This window comes from Sycon ciliatum, chromosome 1, assembly GCF_964019385.1.
Source record: "Sycon ciliatum chromosome 1, ocSycCili1.1, whole genome shotgun sequence".
In the NCBI taxonomy this organism is placed as follows: Eukaryota; Metazoa; Porifera; class Calcarea; order Leucosolenida; family Sycettidae; genus Sycon; species Sycon ciliatum.
This window is the reverse complement of record NC_088643.1, coordinates 66,294,414-66,312,356: the sequence shown is the minus strand read 5'-3', so window position 1 is coordinate 66,312,356 and position 17,943 is coordinate 66,294,414. Positions and strand designations below refer to the sequence as shown.

Sequence of the window (17,943 nt, the reverse complement as noted above, 5' to 3'; positions counted from 1 at the left end):
GTGCTGGAGATATCTGCATGCCACTCAAGGGAGTCATACCCAAACCTATCTGCTGTATCAAGGGGTTATGAATTCTTGGCTGTATGTATGTGCACCAGGAGTCGTACCCAAAACAGGTTTGGGTACGACTCCCTGGTGTTAGCAAGCGCTCGCTTTGGATACCAACGTTCACAACAGACCAAGAGATAGCTTCGACAAGGGGAAACGTCTTCATGGTGGACTGTTGGTGATGCAGCCATTGTACATTATGAATGAAGCAGTGTAGTATGCAGCATGGAAGGAAGATCTGCACTCAACGAGTGAAAGAACAAGAGTTGAAGAGAGCCAAATCAAATCCTCAGCAGAGCATACAAAACAACGACAAGAACGAATGTGCAGGTGAAGCAAAAGAAGGAGAAGGAGAAGGAGAGGGAGAGAGAGGGAGAGAGAGAGAGAGAGAGAGAGAGAGAGAGAGAGAGAGAGAGAGAGAGAGAGAGAGAGAGAAGACTGTGCAACGGAGAGCGTGGCCAATAGGAGAGTATCAAATGAATAGTTATAATAATTTTTAGTACCCTGTTGGTCGTAGCTGTTGTTATTATCATTATTGGATGTGCCGTCAACAGTGCCTTAGGATATGCCAGGATGCATTGCTATGAATGGGCGGAGGCGTAGGGGCGTGCAGGGGGAACAACTCCGACAGCAAATAACAACTCATACGGCCACAGCAGAAGGGAAAAATGAACAGTAGGGGCAGCGGATTAGTATTACATGAGTGTGAGTTGGGGGCAGGGCACTGGTACAACAAGAAGGAAGTGAGAAAAACATCAGATTCTACAGAAACGTATAGTAGAGACAACACACAAAGATGGCCAGCCAGGGTAAGGTGTGAAAACAGAGACAGACGAAAAGCAAACACACGGAGAGACATGAACGGAGATGATGATGATGATGCGTACATAATCCTAGCGTGTGTTTTATGATAACAAATGAAGGAAATACTGAAACAGGATTTGTACAGGCACAAATAATAGAGTATTTCATATGGCAAGAAGACACGTCAGATAATAGAACTGCATGTGATGAAGCAGAGCGCGTTGATAAGGACTGTGTTTGTGAAGATTGTGTGCGCACGTGGCGACGACGACGACGACGATGGGTGCTGCGACCGGTGCACCTGACCACAGCACGCACACGCGCGCGCACGCAATGCTATAGTTTTCCACATTCTGATAAATCAACGTCACTAAAGAAAGGCGACAAAATATAAATACTGCCAATCTGGCCAGCAGGCAGGGGTGCGCATGTAACCATGGTAATCATGTAGATACAGAGGATGGCGGAGAGAAGAATGCACGTCTGAAAAAAAGGCACAGTCTCCCTCTGTTGTGTTCAAACCTACTTAAAAATCTGTCTACAAGAAATGACTTCTAACAAATAGAAAAAGAAAAGACAAAAGGGGTTGTCTACGACGAGGCCATGCCAGTGACTTCCTCGAATTCTTTCATCGCTGCTTCGGCGTCTGCCCTAATATCAGAAACCTCCACAGATTTCTTCGACATGAGGCCAGCGGTCAGGAAGTCAAAGTTCCCTGCTGCGTCCTCGTCTATACTCTCACCTTCGTCATCATTATCACCAGTATCGTCCATCAAGATGCTATCATCTAGATCGGTGACTTTCGGAGTCTCCTTGATTTCAATGACATGCGTGTGCGGAGATTGCCTGTGAGAACTGACAGCTTCCGTCTCATCTGAATTCTCGGTGTGAGGAGAAGAAGATGACGCACCAGCTTCGCCTGCTTGTCTGTCATCATTGCTGTAGTCAACGAGCCACACACACACACACACACACACACACACACACACACACACACACACACACACACACACACACACACACACACACACACACACACACACACACACACACACACACACACACACACACACACACACACACACACACACACACACACACACACACACACACACACACACACAACCATGGACAAGAAGATCACAACACAAAAACAGTACAATGAAAACTTCAAACCAACACCAAATTGAACAATAACAAGAGTACATAACCAAGAGTGTGCAACTCAACGATCCCCCAGCGGAATTTTTTCATGACTGATATCAGTCTTTGGTGGCTGTTTGGCTCGTTGATGCCATCATGCGTAGCCAGAGATCAAAGCACAAAGAATTTGTACATCACAGCTACGGTAGGCGAAGCAGAACAACGGACGATAGATCGATGTGTCTTGAACCTGGTGAACTCTCACCGTATCCACAAAAAATGCGCAGGAAAGCATACGCACTTGATCATACTTCAGCCAAAGAATGACGCAATAAAAAAAATTCCGCCGTGGGTGAACCCATCGCAGCTCGAGATAGGAGTTGCACACTCTTGGTTATGTACTCTTGATAATAATAATGATAATTTAGGGGCTGTTTCCTTGGTTTTCAAATGCCACCAGGCCAGGCGCACTATATCGACGTCGGGCGCAGTGTACCCATACCATACTTGTCACCAACACAGTGCAGCCACAGGGATTGTACATTTCAAACTCGTCAACAAGCGACTGAACCTCACCAAGAGGATCATACGTTCATTCAGACATTCACACCACATGAGTATCCACGTACTATTTATGAGGATATCGAGTACATCAAATACTGACAGAAAACAGGTATGACCATACACAACCCTTGACCATCCACCTCCTAAAAACAGTATTGCTAAGTACTACGAGAGTATCCCAGCTTGATTTTACGGCAAGAGAAAGGAAAACTGTATGGCATGGAAGAACCTTAGGGTACTAAGGTCTTGTGTGGGGCTCGCATCTGCTCTAAGGTAAACCAATGGTAAGCTGGGTTTAGATTCCAAAATGCAAAATGGGCAATGTGTGTACAAGATACGTGTTGGATGACGTACAGACAGGACACCAACTCCAAAACACGACTACAACAGGGTGGTGGTGCGCTCTTGCGGAACTTTATGGTAACAGCTGGGAGTATATTACATGTACTCATATTGACAGGTGTGGAGCATAGAATACTTTTGTGTGCAGGCAAAGCACCCATGAGTTTCACACCTCATTCAAGTGCATGCAGCGCACCCTGCACTGTCACGTCTGTTGACTTCATGCACTTGCTTCAGAGCGCACTTCAACCCTGCCAGCCAGGATAGCACTCTTGGCTAGTTTTCGTCAGTGTATGCAGGTCAGATATGACACCTGGTACACTAAAAGCCGGTTGCTGGTCGCGCAAAGCAGGCGATCGCTGTATCTGGTACAGTTTCTGTGTAGAACTGTCCGTGCATGGAAAAATGGTCGTGAAAAGCAGAAGATCACTAAAACCAGTTTCCCTGTACAGTCCATTCACAAAAAGATGGGCACAGGCTCTGGCGAGCTCCCGTATTTGGTGATGTTTCGTGATTTTATCATACACGTTGCAGTGCCGCGGATTTTGAAATTCGAAAAAGGGTCCAAAAAGGTACCTCAACTGGAGTTCGAACCTCACAATGCATTGTTGCAAGTGGAGTGAAACGACCTGGATTTTCATGGTTTTCCAAATTCAGTGTTTTTGGGGCAAAACCTTGCCGAAATACTATACTGTAAGACATGTTATTATAACGAGTCGCAAATTTAACGATTGTCCAAAACTCATAGGTTAACGAGAAGATATGTTAACGATCTTGCAGTATTCTACCATATCCACACACAGCATATATGAAGCAGTACGGCCTCAACGGATCTTATTATAACGAAGAAATGTCAGCCGTTAAAACGTTAGATTTGCTTCCTCGTTATATATACATGTCTTACAGTACTTGTTACGGCTTGCTTTTTGGAGAAATAGACCAAATAAACTCAAAGTGTGAACCATTTATGGCCAAAAGCTAATGGGCTATAGTTGGTATGGAGATGACAGCGTTGTGAATGACTCAGGGTCCTCAGTGTCTGTTCTACCTATCCATGAGCGACACTGACTCACGCTGCTACCTGGTGTTCACGAGGTATTTGTTGCGCTGGAAACACAGCGTCTCTGTCAGCCTACTCAAGCTCAACTGACGAGGGGTGAGCTCCCAGAAACACTGTGTATTGAGCAAGGAGTGGTGCTTTCTTGCCGAGTGGAAGGTTCGATGGACTTCTCGTGTGCTGTGGATGACAGTCAGGAAGCAGTCAAGTGTCAAGTCAGGTCAGCGGGAAAAAGCGCGAGCTCCAGTGTGGGGAACAAATAGCTTCCTATAATATTATAGAACTATTGCCGAGGTCGCTACCACTATTTCGGACTTCAAACTCCACGAAAAAAGACTCGGGAGTCAACTATCCAATTCTACTTCTTCCAGTACTTTTGGAGTTGAACTGAACAGAACGAAAAGTGTGATCTTGGATTCAATCGAAATATGGCGGTCTGAGAGGGACAGACACATTCACGTACCCGTCAACTGCATGCTTTTCGCCGGGAAACATATTTCGAGATGCGGGAATACAATCGAGCAGGGCTCTTTGGAAGGTAGTCCTCAATTATTTATCACCAAAAGCTTGCTTCCTTGTCTATTTCTGGGTACGCCTCGCTATAATAGAGAGACAGGAAGAGAGAGAGAGAGAGAGAGAGAGAGAGAGAGAGAGAGAGAGAGAGAGATGGATGCACCACATACCTATTTGACAGGTCTTCATCCATAGCAGAGGATGACGCACTCGTTTTCACTGCTGACCAGTTGTCATCCCAAGACGGTATGTTTCCAAACTGCTCTATCCGAGCTTCACAACAGGTCTTGAACTGATCCTCCTCTGATGTTTGCACAGCAGTGACCAGGTCAAAGTCGAGTGCAGCAGCTTCGTCGTACGGTGCAGATACTGAAGGCTCAGCAAACCCAAGCTCTTCTTCATCAAAGCCAAAGCTGTCAGCAAACTCCGTGCTGAGCTGCTCTGATTGGTAATTGAGGAAAGCTTGGTGAATGCTGTCCGTTGTACTGCTGCTTGGCTCCATTAGAATCTCATCTGGATCATCATCCATCATCTGTTGCCCGCCGAGTAGGGCATTGTTACGCTCATTAGCCGTTGCCAGACCGCCGTCAACCCACTCTTTCCAAAGGCAGTTCTCCTGCTCGTCGCACACATCCTTGACGGCGGCCGCGACTCGCTCATCACTCTCCATCGTGCTGGTAATGGTGTTGCACATGCTCACTATGTGGCCCATGTAGCCTCGCCGCCGACCACCCGGTGCACCCTGCTCACGATCATTGTCAATACCGGCTTGAGCAAGCTTCTCGGTAAGCTGGTACGATGACAGCAGCCCAAGACCAATAGAGTTTGCCTTCTCGGCCTGCGAGCCAGTAGAGTCCATTGTGCTCATAGATGTTGTTCCAGAAGACGAGGACGCTCCTGCCGTAGCTGTCTTATTAGTGAAAGCGAACACCACCAGCTGCTCCACTTGTGTGTGGAGGAAATTGTTCCACATGTACTGAAAGAACAGATCCAATAGCGTTGGTCCAATGTTAAGACGTATGAATTCCTCCATGAACTCAGGCACATTACTTTGTAAGCAAAGCAGAAGGAGCTGAATTATGCCCAAGCGAGCTGGACCAACAGGTACGGCTATTGTTCCGACCGTGGTCACAACTGGTCTACTCGTCGGCGGCTCTAGTAAAAGCCGATGAAACGCAGATAGCCACGGTGTGAGACTGGCCACAACCTGGCGCGCCGCTTCCTCATTGGCTACGCCAGGTACGTCAACCTGGGACTGGTCTGTCAGGCCTTGCTGCAATGTCAGCATGGATTGGAGTACATGCACACCACGGATGGTGGGCGATGCCGTTTCAGCACTCTCTGTCAGGATGTTATTCAGCAGGCGCTGTATGGTATCGTCGTGCTCCAAAATATCCAGAAGCGGGTCAGACTGTAGGACATCAGAGGTCCGTCCCAGGTGGTCGTAGCACATGCGAACCAGCTCTGACAGGGCCCGGGCGGCGTTTCGCTGCTTGTCCTCATCCACTGATGGGTGTACCAGGTCAACGAGTGACCTTACCAGTTGGGCATCTCGAAACCATTGTACAAGGTCTCTTCGCAGAGGCGCCGAGTCACAAGCCGACACCATTCCCAGTATTAAGTCCATTATGGCTGACGTATCAATGTGACCTAGTAGCTGACGGAGTGCTCCATCTCTGCTACTCATATACTCCATCATCACTACAGCTTTCCTCTGCAGCAGTGAGAGCAGAACTCTAGAGAAGAAGCTAGCTAACAAAGGGTTCAGAGGAGCATCCTGATCCAGAAATGTCCAGAGTTTGTCCAGGAGGCTTTCATCCGCCACAATGCTGTCAGCTAGAGCGTTGGCAGAGCTCTGCTCCAACGAAAACAGGTTACACGCAACATGGGGATGCTTGTATCGAACACTCTCTTCTAAATCATCCGGTGGCTCCTCAATTACTAGAGTTATTATCTCACTGAGAATATCACCACGCGTAAGAAAGTCAAGTAGAGCTCTATTCGATCGTAGCTCATCTACTACATTTTCTTCATCAAGAACTTCCTCTAAAGTACAGCTGTCTGAAGCCAATAAATCGTCCAGTGCAGACGGAGCCTGCATTCGCATTTTCCAAAACATTTTGACGATAAATCATGGGCGTCGGCAGCCGAAGAACTAAGTGAAGAGAACAAACCACCATCAGTAGCTGCAGCAGTCCTCATACATCCAAGCTGCATATCCCAACTCGAGCTACGCATAGACGAACATTCAACTGGCCTCCTTTTGCCATCACACCTCCACAGCACAAATAGAAGAATTTGTCAATACTCCAAACGAAAGCTCTGCAGGAAACATTTCGCTGCAATGTCTTCAAAAGCTGCTGGCAGATTTTCATGCAGTGTCAGATGTGCCCCACACAGACAGTAGATCTACATGTACACACAGTACATATGCCAGCTTGCAAACAAAGCCAACAAACGACGTGAACACTGTGTCTGTACTACAATGTACACGTACGTACAGACAGTACAGGCAACGATGGGCCTTCGCTCATTCGCTCACGCCTTCAAACGGTCGGGGATGTGCCGCCATTTTTTCTGTAGGTAAGGAAACCCAAGCGCATGCGTGCGTGGGCCATGGGGTCACCTGGCCAGATCGCGTGCTACCGATTCCCGTGTTGATAGCTAGCCGCTGTACGTGCACTGACGTGACATTGACAAGCTCACGGCTGTTACGGGGAGGTCACTTGGCAAGATGGCGGCGACCTGTAGCAACGCCCCTGGCAACAGAGGTCACACGGAAAGCGTGGGTACGCTCATCGCATTTTTCAAATTTTCATGATCATTTCTGCAGAAAGAAAAGGTTCTGTCACTTCGAATACTTGAAATAGTACTTTTATGGATTTCGTCTCTTCAGTCCCTTGCTCGTCAAAAATGTTGTTGGAGGCAGCTGTGCTCCGCGAAGTGCAACGGATACCGCTCAGTAGCAGATAAAGGAGATGTGCTTCTCAGGACTCTTTCGCAAAATGACAACCTGCGCCTCGGATCGGAGGAGAACTTTTTGTCAAGTTTACTCAATCTCCGGACAGCTATAGCTGTTTCGACCTTGTTACGTCTCATCAGCGGAGTTCACAGTGTGTGGCCGAACAGATCAGCAAGAATTAGTTTCAACCCTGTTACAGTGTTAGGTCTCATCAGCGGAGCTCAGAGTGTGTGGCCGAACAGATCAGCAAGAATTAATTTCGACCTTGTTAGGTCTCATCAGCGGAGCTCAGAGTGTGTGGCCGAACAGATCAGCAAGAATTAATTTCGACCTTGTTAGGTCTCATCAGCGGAGCTCAGAGTGTGTGGCCGAACAGATCAGCAAGAATTAATTTCAACCTTGTTAGGTCTCATCAGAGGAGCTCAGAGTGTGTGGCCGAACAGATCAGCAAGAATTAATTTCAACCTTGTTAGGTCTCATCAGAGGAGCTCAGAGTGTGTGGCCGAACAGGTCAGCAAGAATTAATTTCAACCCTGTACAAGGAAGGACATGGCACTCGAGAAGGTGAAGCTTAGGAGTCACATTGCCTAACTTGCGTGCCAGAACCTCCGCTCTGCAGGTGGCCATGAAGGTGTGGATGGCATCACCCAGAACCTGCCTTGTTGCTGTTGTAAAAACCAGCTTGCCGCTGAACAGCTTGCGACATGCTGCATACATACTCTGTGAAGAGTCTCGAGTAGCGATCTCTCAAGGACTTTGCCTGGCCAAGCAGCTGAACCTCGCCGCTGTCCGCAGGTGTGCGGCTCTGCACGACTGTAAGGGGAACAGAAGTGAGGGCAGCAATGACATCCGGTTTCAACGCACGGTGTATGTGGTTGACGACAAATGCTCCTGAGTGATATGCTTGCCGCTTTATTTGGTACTGTGGCAGTACTGCTTCCAAGGAAGTTACGCACGGGCCAGCTGCTTTTTTTAAATCTTTTACTGTTAATTTCTCATGCTCTTTTCGAGCCACATCACCTCTCATTCATCAAATTGAGTTCCTTTTCATTCTCCTTCCATAGGAAGTGCAGATTTGATGCCACAGTCTGCAAGCCAGCAGCCACTACTTCCTGCTGCTGAATGTGCAGCGTCACACACTGCAGCTGCCTAAGAATGCTTTGTGCTTCTAACTGTAGGTGTAGTTGTTGTGTTGCTGTGCCGTGTACGTTCTTGTAGGCATTGATTAGTGCTGTAAACGCTGCAGAGTCACCGTCATCTGCAGCAAGAAACATACATTTGCTCAGTGCAATATCGATTTGATGTGCGTCAGCACAAAGTGCACCGTAAATCCAGGGATAAATCCCTAGATCTAGGTGGAGCACAGGAATACACACGTCTTGCAGCTCAACAGGAAGAATGGCTTTTCTAATCACGTTGTTGTACCGCCGTGCGTGCTGCAAGTTGGCACCTGCTGCAACGAACTCTGTATTTAAAGCGTTCCGGCAGCAAGTCAGCAATTGCTTTGTATGGCGGTGATGCAATGTCGTACAGTTTCATCAGGGGAATATCCATGCCAATTGTTGCATCGTCTAAATGCAGACTGGATGAGGCTGGAGCTACATGCATATTCATATGCATGAGTTTTTTGGTCACCACACAACACATTAATACTCAACACAAATTCAATGGCTTTCGCATGATCTCTCACAAGGTGCTGAGTTCCACGGCTAGTACTACACAACTTTTCACCGCCTAACCTGCATACCAGCTGTAACTTTTCTTGGTGTTTTTTCCATTTCAAATCCACTGAATAAATTACAATTTCCACTAAATGTTGCTAGAGATTTGGACCCAGCGGGGCCAACAAGGAATCAGCGGGGCCCCAGCAGTAACAAAAAACAGCTACACAGATACTCTTCTCCTCGGCAAAACTACCCTTGACGTGACGAAAACTCGTTGAGCATCTCAAGGAGGCAACAAACTTCGGTGACTAGAACGATCGAACGGCAACAACTTCAAAGACAAATTTCCATGAAGAATGGCTTTTCTCAGCGAAGGAAAGCTCAAATTCACTACATTTTTCTTTGGCGAAGCTTGGTCAGGATGTTGCGCAACTGTAGCCGCGAGGACAGCTCGACGCGGTGATCAGAAGTGGTAATTTGGAGACCCAACTGAGCAGAGATTGCGTTCAAAATACACCTCCTTGAGTACAAATTTTGAACGTTGAGAACGGGAAAGTCCCGGGAAGCGCCATCTCCTATACAAAAACCAAGTGGGCCCGTTTTGTACTGTCGTAACAGCCGTGAAGCTGTGCATGTACATGTGCGGGACAGCGAAGTCAGAAAAAAACATTTGCCCCCACTCTCGATCTCGTCTCGATCTCTCATTCACGGTGGAAGATGGAAGAGCTTAGCGTAGTGTACACATGAGCAAGAAGAAGGGCATGCCACCTCACACAGCACCTGTGACCGTGTTCAACAGTTCAACAAGGTCAAAAGGTTTGCTGGCAAGAGCTGAACCAGCCAACAAAACACAACATCCGCGCCAAGCTAGATGTACGAACATTATCCATATAAAAATCGCTCTGTGAGCGGTTCTGAAAAACCTTTACTGGTACTGCCCCGTCGTAAAACTAAAAGTAAGAAATTAGAACTGGCCCATTGTCCCCCCAAATGTGAACTGATCCACCTAAATCGCGAATGACGGGACCCGAACGCACCAGTAGCACGAGGTCGGGAGGGCACAGGATCACGGCAATTATCATAGGGTAACACCAGTAGTAGCAGTAGAATTTATTATTTTGATAGGGAAGCCTACCGCTAGTACAGTACATGGCCTATGGTCCGGACCAACGTCCCCATCTGCATCCACAGGTAGGAACCTCGTGCTACTGGTGCGTTCGGGTCCCGTCATTCGCGATTTAGGTGGATCAGTTCACATTTGGGGGGACAATGGGCCAGTTCTAATTTCTTACTTTTACGACGGGGCAGTACCAGTAAAGGTTTTTCAGAACCGCTCACAGAGCGATTTTTATATGGATAATTTCAGGTCTTTTTCCGTTCCCTCCCCACCCCAACCCCGAAGGTAAACATGATGACCACGCGCGCGATGTACTGTATGTAGCCATGCGACTGCAATAACACACTGATACATACCAGCCCTCCCCGCCTCGCTACCCCGCACACAGATACACAAACATGTGTATGCACACGGCACACACACGTGGCCACGCACACATACGCACATGCACACGACACAAACAGGAAATTCTTCATGTATAATGCCATGCAAAGCAGTGGCCACCGTACTTGAGGAAGTCAGTTGTGAAACAAAAATAATTCAACTACAGCGTGTAGACAAGCTGACGGCCAAAGCACAACATAGCAAACATGACATTTTCCCAAGGATTGCAGTTTGCAGACCATGCCATGGAAGCAGCGAATACAGAATGTAATATCATACAAAGTGACAAGCAAGGACGTGGCCATCATACACCAGAAACTTGCAGAAAGTCACATATCCCTGAGATAGAGAAGTGAACAGCAATCTGATACAGCCCACACAGGACAAAGCGGACCTGATACTCGTCCCAGGATCGCAAGTGGCAAACCCTTTTCAATGCATAACATGCAGGTGTACGTTAGACGCATGAACATCTGACCGTGTCGCCAGCATACAATGTCATCACATGTTTACCCCACAAGTTACACACATGCACAGTAGAAGCACAATGAAAGCATTGGAAAAGTACGATGTGGTTGCTGAAGCATCTTCCCACTTCAAATTCAGACTTCAATGTGGTCGTCACGGGATGATATACCTGCAAGATACAAGTGATGAAGAAAGAAAGCAGAAGGTCGTGAGGTAGGCTATGAGACACCACAAACGGTTCACCTACATGTCTGTTCAGGGCTAGTGCACTCACACGGAGAATTGTCATAATCGAGCATTTCCCAAACTGAGAAGTGCAATGAAATCCACTTGCATGCACAGGAGCAATTTTGCAATATTATGATGCGCAATTCGACACGATCTGCGGTGCTGCGTGCGATGTGCCCTGCTGTCATGATAGTGACAGGCACCGCAGTATGTTTTGTCAACGTCGCCCGTGCACTCTTCTGTCAAGTCCAAAGTGCTCACATACTTGGCAATGTTTTTGCAGTGATTAACTTTTATCCTAGTTATGTCACGGGTAACTTTAATGAAGTACCCGCAGGCCGTGTCGATCTGCACATCGTCCACTCTCTCATGTACTTGGCCTGCTTTGTCTGTGTCACATGATCCATTTCATGTGCGATCCACAAAATCGACTAGACAGTGGGTGCAATACGCTCTCTACCTGAAGACGTTCTTCTGGCGACATCTCGCCATGTACTTGGCCTGGCTTTGCCTGTGTATCCATTTCATGTTCGATCAACAAAATCTCAATGCACTACAGAGACTAGACAGTGGGTGCAATACGCTCTCTATCTGAAGACGTGAACCATTAAATTTTTTGGAAAAGTTATACGTACACCTGAAACGTAATGAAGTACAGGAATAGAGAGAGTGACTACAATACGCTCTCGACCTGATATAGTGATAACGTGAGTACAAGACACCCTCCACCTGATAACGTGTTAGAAGGTAACATGTCTACAGTCCCACCGTACCCTTCCGACACGACTGTAGACCATTAAATTTTTTTGAGAAGTTATACGTACACCTTCAGTGTCTGCTCCAGCGCCGGGTGAGCCGGGTAATCCACCCGGTTGGGCGGCGCTTGGACCCGGTTGAAAATATAGTACCGGGTCACCTGTGACCCGGTTGGTACTTTACACTTTCGAACTTTGAAAGGACTGACTACATGGCTTGTATGTGTCAGATACTTCTTCTTCTTTCGTAATTTTCTAATTCCTGTCCTCTCTTTTCTAAATGCGGCTTATCCATTCGCCTTTAGATCATTGGGCGTACATGTGTACCGGGCTCCCACCCGGTTGAAATGGTTGCGCCAGGTACACGTGTACCCGGCTGTCCTACAATCCTGGAGCAGACACTGACCTTAAACGTAATGAAGTACAGGAATAGAGAGAGTGACTACAATACGCTCTCGACCTGATAACGTGAGTACAAGACACCCTCCACCTGATAACGTGTTAGTAGAAGGTAACAGGTCTACAGTCCCACCGTACCCTTCATCATTCCTCATTCACCATCGCGCGATACCCTGGCACACACTGGCAACATATCAATGGGGTGCCTTACCGTCGTCTAGAGGAGACGTCTTCGCAGCAATATTTTCCCTCCTGCGCATTCAGTCGCCGACGCGACAGCGTTCACGGGGCCGTTCCAGTTGCGGAAGACATTCGATTCATCGGGCCAATTCAGCAACAGGGCCGTGGACACACAGGGGGCAGAGGAGAGACATTGTTAGTGGACAAGAAATATGCAGTGGCAAGTGGCGAGTGCCGCATGGATGTCAAGTTGTCATGCACAATTCAGCTATTACTTACGGTCCAGCTAGTCCTGCCATTGCTCGCTCGTCCTGGTTCCTCCTCGTTCGTCTTCCTGCACGTCTGCACTTCTCCTTCCCCACCGTTGGCTTTGCGGTACAGGGGTGCCGGAAGGAATTCCCACCATGTATCCATGTACATGAAGTCCCACCATGACTCTCCATGTACATGTCCACGGCCACGTCAGCAGTTTGTATAGTACCGGAAGGAGTTCCCACGATGTCTCCAAAGGCCTAGAGCGGACGTCTTTGCAGCAATTCTTTTCGCCCTGCGCATTCAGTTCGCCGACGATGTCTCCAAAGGCAAAGGCCTAGAGCCTAGTAGAGAGGACGTCTTTGCAGCAATTCTTTTCACCCTAGTACCCTAGCACATTCACTCCGCCGACACGACAGCGTTTACGGGGCCGTTCCAGGTGCAAAAGGTCCACGTCAGCAGTTCTCAACTATTTCGCGTACGGGATAGTCGCCGCGACAGCGTTTAAGGGGTCGTTCCAGGTCCAAAAGGTATCCATCAATGGCACTTTGCAGTATGGGGTACGGAAAAGGGGCCTCCTCGTTCGACTTCGTCGACTTCTGCAGTTCTCCTTCCCGTCAGGGGTACCGAAAGGGGCCTCCTCGCAGTTGTCCTTGCCGTCAGGTCCACGTCATGCAATTCTCAACTATTTCGCGTACGGGATAGTCGTCTTTGTCGTACGCGACATCGGCGTTTACCGAGTGGCATTGGCACAAAGCAGACCGTTGACGGGGTCACGTGTCAAAAAAGTATCAACAACGTGTCGACTAAGTGTCGACCACGTGTATAGCGGTACACTCAGCGGTACACTAATTCTCGTGCCATTCTCGTGTCACAAAACTGGAACATCGAGTACCAGTATGGAAAGGCTTCAGACAGGAAGCCTTTCCAATTTGGAGATCCAGGCTGTCACGACCCGGAACCAGGATCGGACGGGAAAGTCCAAATTAATGATCAAGACTTGACCAGAGTCCATAAACACTTTATCAGTGTTGTGACTCTTGAGTCTTGATAGAATGGGCATCAGATTTGCAAGATGAATCATGAACCTCCAGTCTGCAGCTACTAGTACTAGTAGTAGTAGTAGCTGCTAGCTGCATGCACAAGCTGGGTGTTATAATATAAAAGCTTGTCATTTTCTAGCATTTCTGTCATAATCTTCACTTCAGCCACTGCACTGCTAGCTAGCTGCACGCGTAGAGCTTTCGTCTCAAGCAGATCAGTGCCGTGGCCGTTACCAGGTTACGTGGGGAGCTAGCTGGCCCCGCGGTTGCTTTTCTTGTTTTCAAATAAATTAAATTTTGTGTTCTTTTATTTTTGTACTGTAATGTTGGCTTTCGCTGGACTTGGTCGTGCAGCGACGAGAGCTGCACCACGAACAAATAGACTCCCGTCACAAATAGTCCACAGAATCGCACAGCGCTCCTGCGTCGACATGTCTGATACATTGTTTGAAGACATCGGGATTCTGGTGTCCGGTGCGAACTTAGGAATTGGCTCACCTGGCCCAAAAGAGTTGGCCACGTGCAATCAACTGTTTGCAGAAGCCACGCAATTCAGAATAAGCAAGGAGGACTCGACAAGCTTGTTTTCTTACGGACCCAGAAGTGGGCATCCTGGGTTCCGGGCTCAGTTGGCCAGCTTCCTGAGTAAACATTATGGTGATGCTGTGGACCCTGACGACTTGATGCCCACTGGAGGGGCTAGTCAGGGCTTGACCTTGCTGACTAACTACTACTTTAGCTCAGGAGATGTAGTGTTTGTCGAGGATGCTTCATATTTCCTGGCCCTCACCTTCTTCAAGAATGACTGTAACATGAAGATCATATCGGTGCCGACCGACGATGGTGGTATCATTCCTGCAGAATTTGAAAGCCTGGTCACGCAGCACAGCAAGGACTTCCGAGCCGTAACGGATAACAAGCCTTTCAAGGCCATGCTTTACACAATCTCGACGTACCAAAATCCGACGGGCCGTTCACTGGATGCACAGCGTTGCAACGACATCCTGCGCGTTGCTAAGGCCAACGACTTGCTCGTGCTCAGCGAGGATGTCTACAACCTGTTGCCCTTTTCGCAAAGCTTCCGTGACGGCGACTTCAACTCCAGCTACGTGCCGGCCACCGAGGAGAAGGTGGACCCGTCTCCACTGCGCATGTACCACTATGACCGACTGGCCAATAGCGGCAATCCTGGTTACGGGAACGTCGTGTCCAACTGCACGTTCAGTAAGATCCTGGCACCGGGCTCGCGTCTCGGCTGGATGGAAGGATCTAAGCACGTGCTTGACCCGGTGCGCCGCAGCTCCTTTGTGCAGAGCGGCGGGGCTATTCAACACTTCATGGCTGGCATTGGCGAAGCACTGCTGGAGCTCGGTTTGCAGGAGAAGCAGCTGGCACATTGCCGGCAAGCTTTTGAGAACCGTGCCAAGGCGCTGTGCCGAGGATTCCGCGCGCACTTGCCGTCGGAAGTTGTTTGGAAGCCACCCCATGGTGGCTACTTCATGTGGCTACGCCTGCCCGACAATGTTAGTGGCATGGACGTCAGGAAAGCGGCGTTGAAAGAGAACATCTCGCTGACGCACGGCGAAGCGTTTTCCCTTGAGGGTAAGTTCAAGAATTACATCCGCGTTTGCTACACGTACGAAGAAGAAGACACACTGGAGAAGGCTGGCGAGACCATCGGCCGCATCATCAAAGATCTGATGTGAAGCAGCCGCCGAATGCAGTCTGCAGTGAGTGCTACTCTATACTCATTTACAGTACAATCATGTACATTGGCACAGCTAGGAGCAAAACAACACAGCACATGCCTGCCTCCGACCGTAGCATGCCTCTCACTGCACCGCCGTTAGGATGCCTGGATGTTACTTCTGTTGGCGAATACACGCTCCATGTACTATCGGCGTCATAGCTGATGACGCACTGACGTGCATTTGCTTGCCTCCCCGCTTATTGTAGCATGCCCAATCTGGTTGTTTCAGAGTTTTGAAAACTCCGTAGACATTGCACATAGGTCATGCTGCGACTTGTCATCTCACTTTTTTTCAGATCTCTTGTTATGAATTTTAGTGGGCCTTTTCTTTACTGTACTCGTTGTGTGTGCAGTAAACATCACCCATACCAGTAGATGCCCGTAAAGTGAGGCCGTTAGTTCACTGTAGACTACCCGAGGCTGTGCTTCAAATGTTTATCTTGCCACTCGCTCAGCCTGCAGTGCAGGAATGTTTGTGGCTTTCTTTTGTTTTAGACTGGCTATAGTCACTGTCTTGTTAAGTTTTAAGCTATTTTTGCGTGGCGTTCATTTGTTCGCCCCGGCCCATCCTGCTCTTCTCCTCCAGTGTTCTGGTGTAGTGCCTCTTTTCAACTGTTTCTGCATGGGTCTGTTTGCGTCTAAAAAATGCGGCACAGTGTTACCCCTCTACAGTCCATTCATAAAAAGATGGGCTCTGGCTCTGGCGAGCTCCCGTATTTGGCGATTTTTCGTGATTTCATCGTACACAGTGCAGTGCTGCGAAATTTGAAATTTGAAAAAGGGTCCAAAAAGGGTACCTGAACTGGGGTTCAAACCGCACAATGCACGTAAAAAAGTACGGGGGCCAGGGTTGAGAAATGTGAAGTTTCGTTTCCACTGAGAGCGCACAACAAAAGATGTACTTTATCTTGTAGCCCCAGTCGTGTAGAGTCGCCTGATATATTTTTCACCACTGGAATCGGGATGGAACGGTGTGGAATTGGCATTTGAAAGTTTCCCATGGGTTGCCATAGCAACCGCATAGCAACAGTATGGCAACAGCGTGTTTTTCATGTTATTTTCTTCCACAGAAGGTCCAAATTTGTTGAGAGGTACATACTATGTATGTACTCGTGTCAACTGGCACTACTACTAGTAAAACAGACATGTACATGGAGTATCATGCACATCGTGCACTCTATTGTATCAATACGAATAGTCATAATTATAGAGTCATGTACATGTACATGTACTACAGCATTGTATACAGTACATGTATCATATCAGAATACAGTGTACTGGTATGAAGGAAGCAGCTGACTATTTCACCACATGCAGAGATAAAGCATACTTTATTCCACAGGGTACTTGTACATGAACAATCATGCCTTCCAGCACAGGAAGTCAGTCATAAGTATGTACAAAGCATGTACATGCACATGCACATTGGTTACGATTCCAGCAGGCATGCGCATTAAAGTAGACAGAAGGCCAGTTTCGATGGCCCACTAGAACATGACATAATATATTTCATCGATAATAATGTGTACAAGAGCATGGACATTACAGATGCTGTCATCAAGTTTGACTTCAAGTCGACTCCGGCGAACCACAGAGCGGAATTCTTGGGGTCTCTGCAACACGATGTCGACAGCCTTGGCATAAATTGCTTGATCCAGAACTACCATCGTGAATGGAAGATCAGCCTGCCTTGCCATAGTAATGGAGCGGCATAGTAGGGTATAGACAGTGAGGTTCTATGTTGGCGATGCATTGATCACCGGACAGTAACCAATCTCCGACTTAGAAGGCACATTGTTCTTCGTCGCGAGAGAATTGAATGCTGTCCACGCCGGTATGCTCTGAGACTTGCCATCAGCTGCAGCTCCAATCTCAATGACTGCACGAGGCTTGCTGATCTGTCCATCTGGGCAGAACCGGGAGAGCTTCCAGACAAAGTCCATCAATGCAGCACCAGAGCGGGTGTCAGCAGCATAGGCGTATGATGGGAGGTGGATTTTGTCTTGCAGGCATTGCAAACACAGGCTGAATCTCCGGGACCATTGTCAATGAGCGCTTTCGCTTCGACGTTGACAGTGTAGGCATAGAGATGGAAGTCCCTTCACTTGCTACCGATTCATCCTGCATAGAAGGCTGTACAACGATACCATTTGTACAGTGCGTAGTCGCAAGTCCGCTCAGTGTCTCCTCGCAGGGGTCATTGTTATCTCACACGAAATGGTACGGCTTGCGAGTGTCGATGGCGGCAGGCAAGAAAGACTTATTGTGCT

The 17,943-nt window shown here is 48.1% G+C and overlaps 2 protein-coding genes across 3 annotated transcripts; one reads left to right on the top strand and one right to left on the bottom strand.

Annotated features, from left to right (window-relative positions):
* Positions 1-190: 190 nt before the first annotated feature.
* LOC135804952 (serine/threonine-protein phosphatase 6 regulatory subunit 2-like) lies at positions 191-6,921 on the bottom strand. 2 transcript variants are annotated; one of them, XM_065318934.1, is made up of 3 exons: positions 5,721-6,921; positions 4,642-5,678; positions 191-1,791 (listed from the first exon to the last, which is right to left on the bottom strand). In XM_065318934.1, exons 1-3 carry the CDS (start codon positions 6,588-6,590, stop codon positions 1,443-1,445), a joined length of 2,256 nt encoding a protein of 751 aa, XP_065175006.1. In that variant the 5' UTR covers positions 6,591-6,921; the 3' UTR covers positions 191-1,442. The 2 variants fall into 2 exon arrangements, with proteins under 2 accessions (XP_065175006.1, XP_065175005.1); XM_065318933.1 differs by having other exon boundaries at positions 4,642-6,919.
* A 7,245-nt stretch (positions 6,922-14,166) lies between these two features.
* LOC135804951 (uncharacterized) lies at positions 14,167-16,285 on the top strand. The gene has a single exon (XM_065318932.1). The coding sequence runs from the start codon at positions 14,247-14,249 to the stop codon at positions 15,627-15,629; it is 1,383 nt and encodes a 460-aa protein (XP_065175004.1). The 5' UTR covers positions 14,167-14,246; the 3' UTR covers positions 15,630-16,285.
* Positions 16,286-17,943: the final 1,658 nt, after the last annotated feature.

Coding starts and splice junctions, on each gene's coding strand:
- LOC135804952 (XM_065318933.1), bottom strand. CDS start 6,590: ATGTTTTGGAAAATGCGAATGCAGGCTCCGTCTGCACTGGACGATTTA. Junction 1,792..4,641: donor GATGAAGACCTGTCAAATAG/GTATGTGGTGCA, acceptor CGTTGACTACAG/CAATGATGACAGACAAGCAG.
- LOC135804951 (XM_065318932.1), top strand. CDS start 14,247: ATGTTGGCTTTCGCTGGACTTGGTCGTGCAGCGACGAGAGCTGCACCA.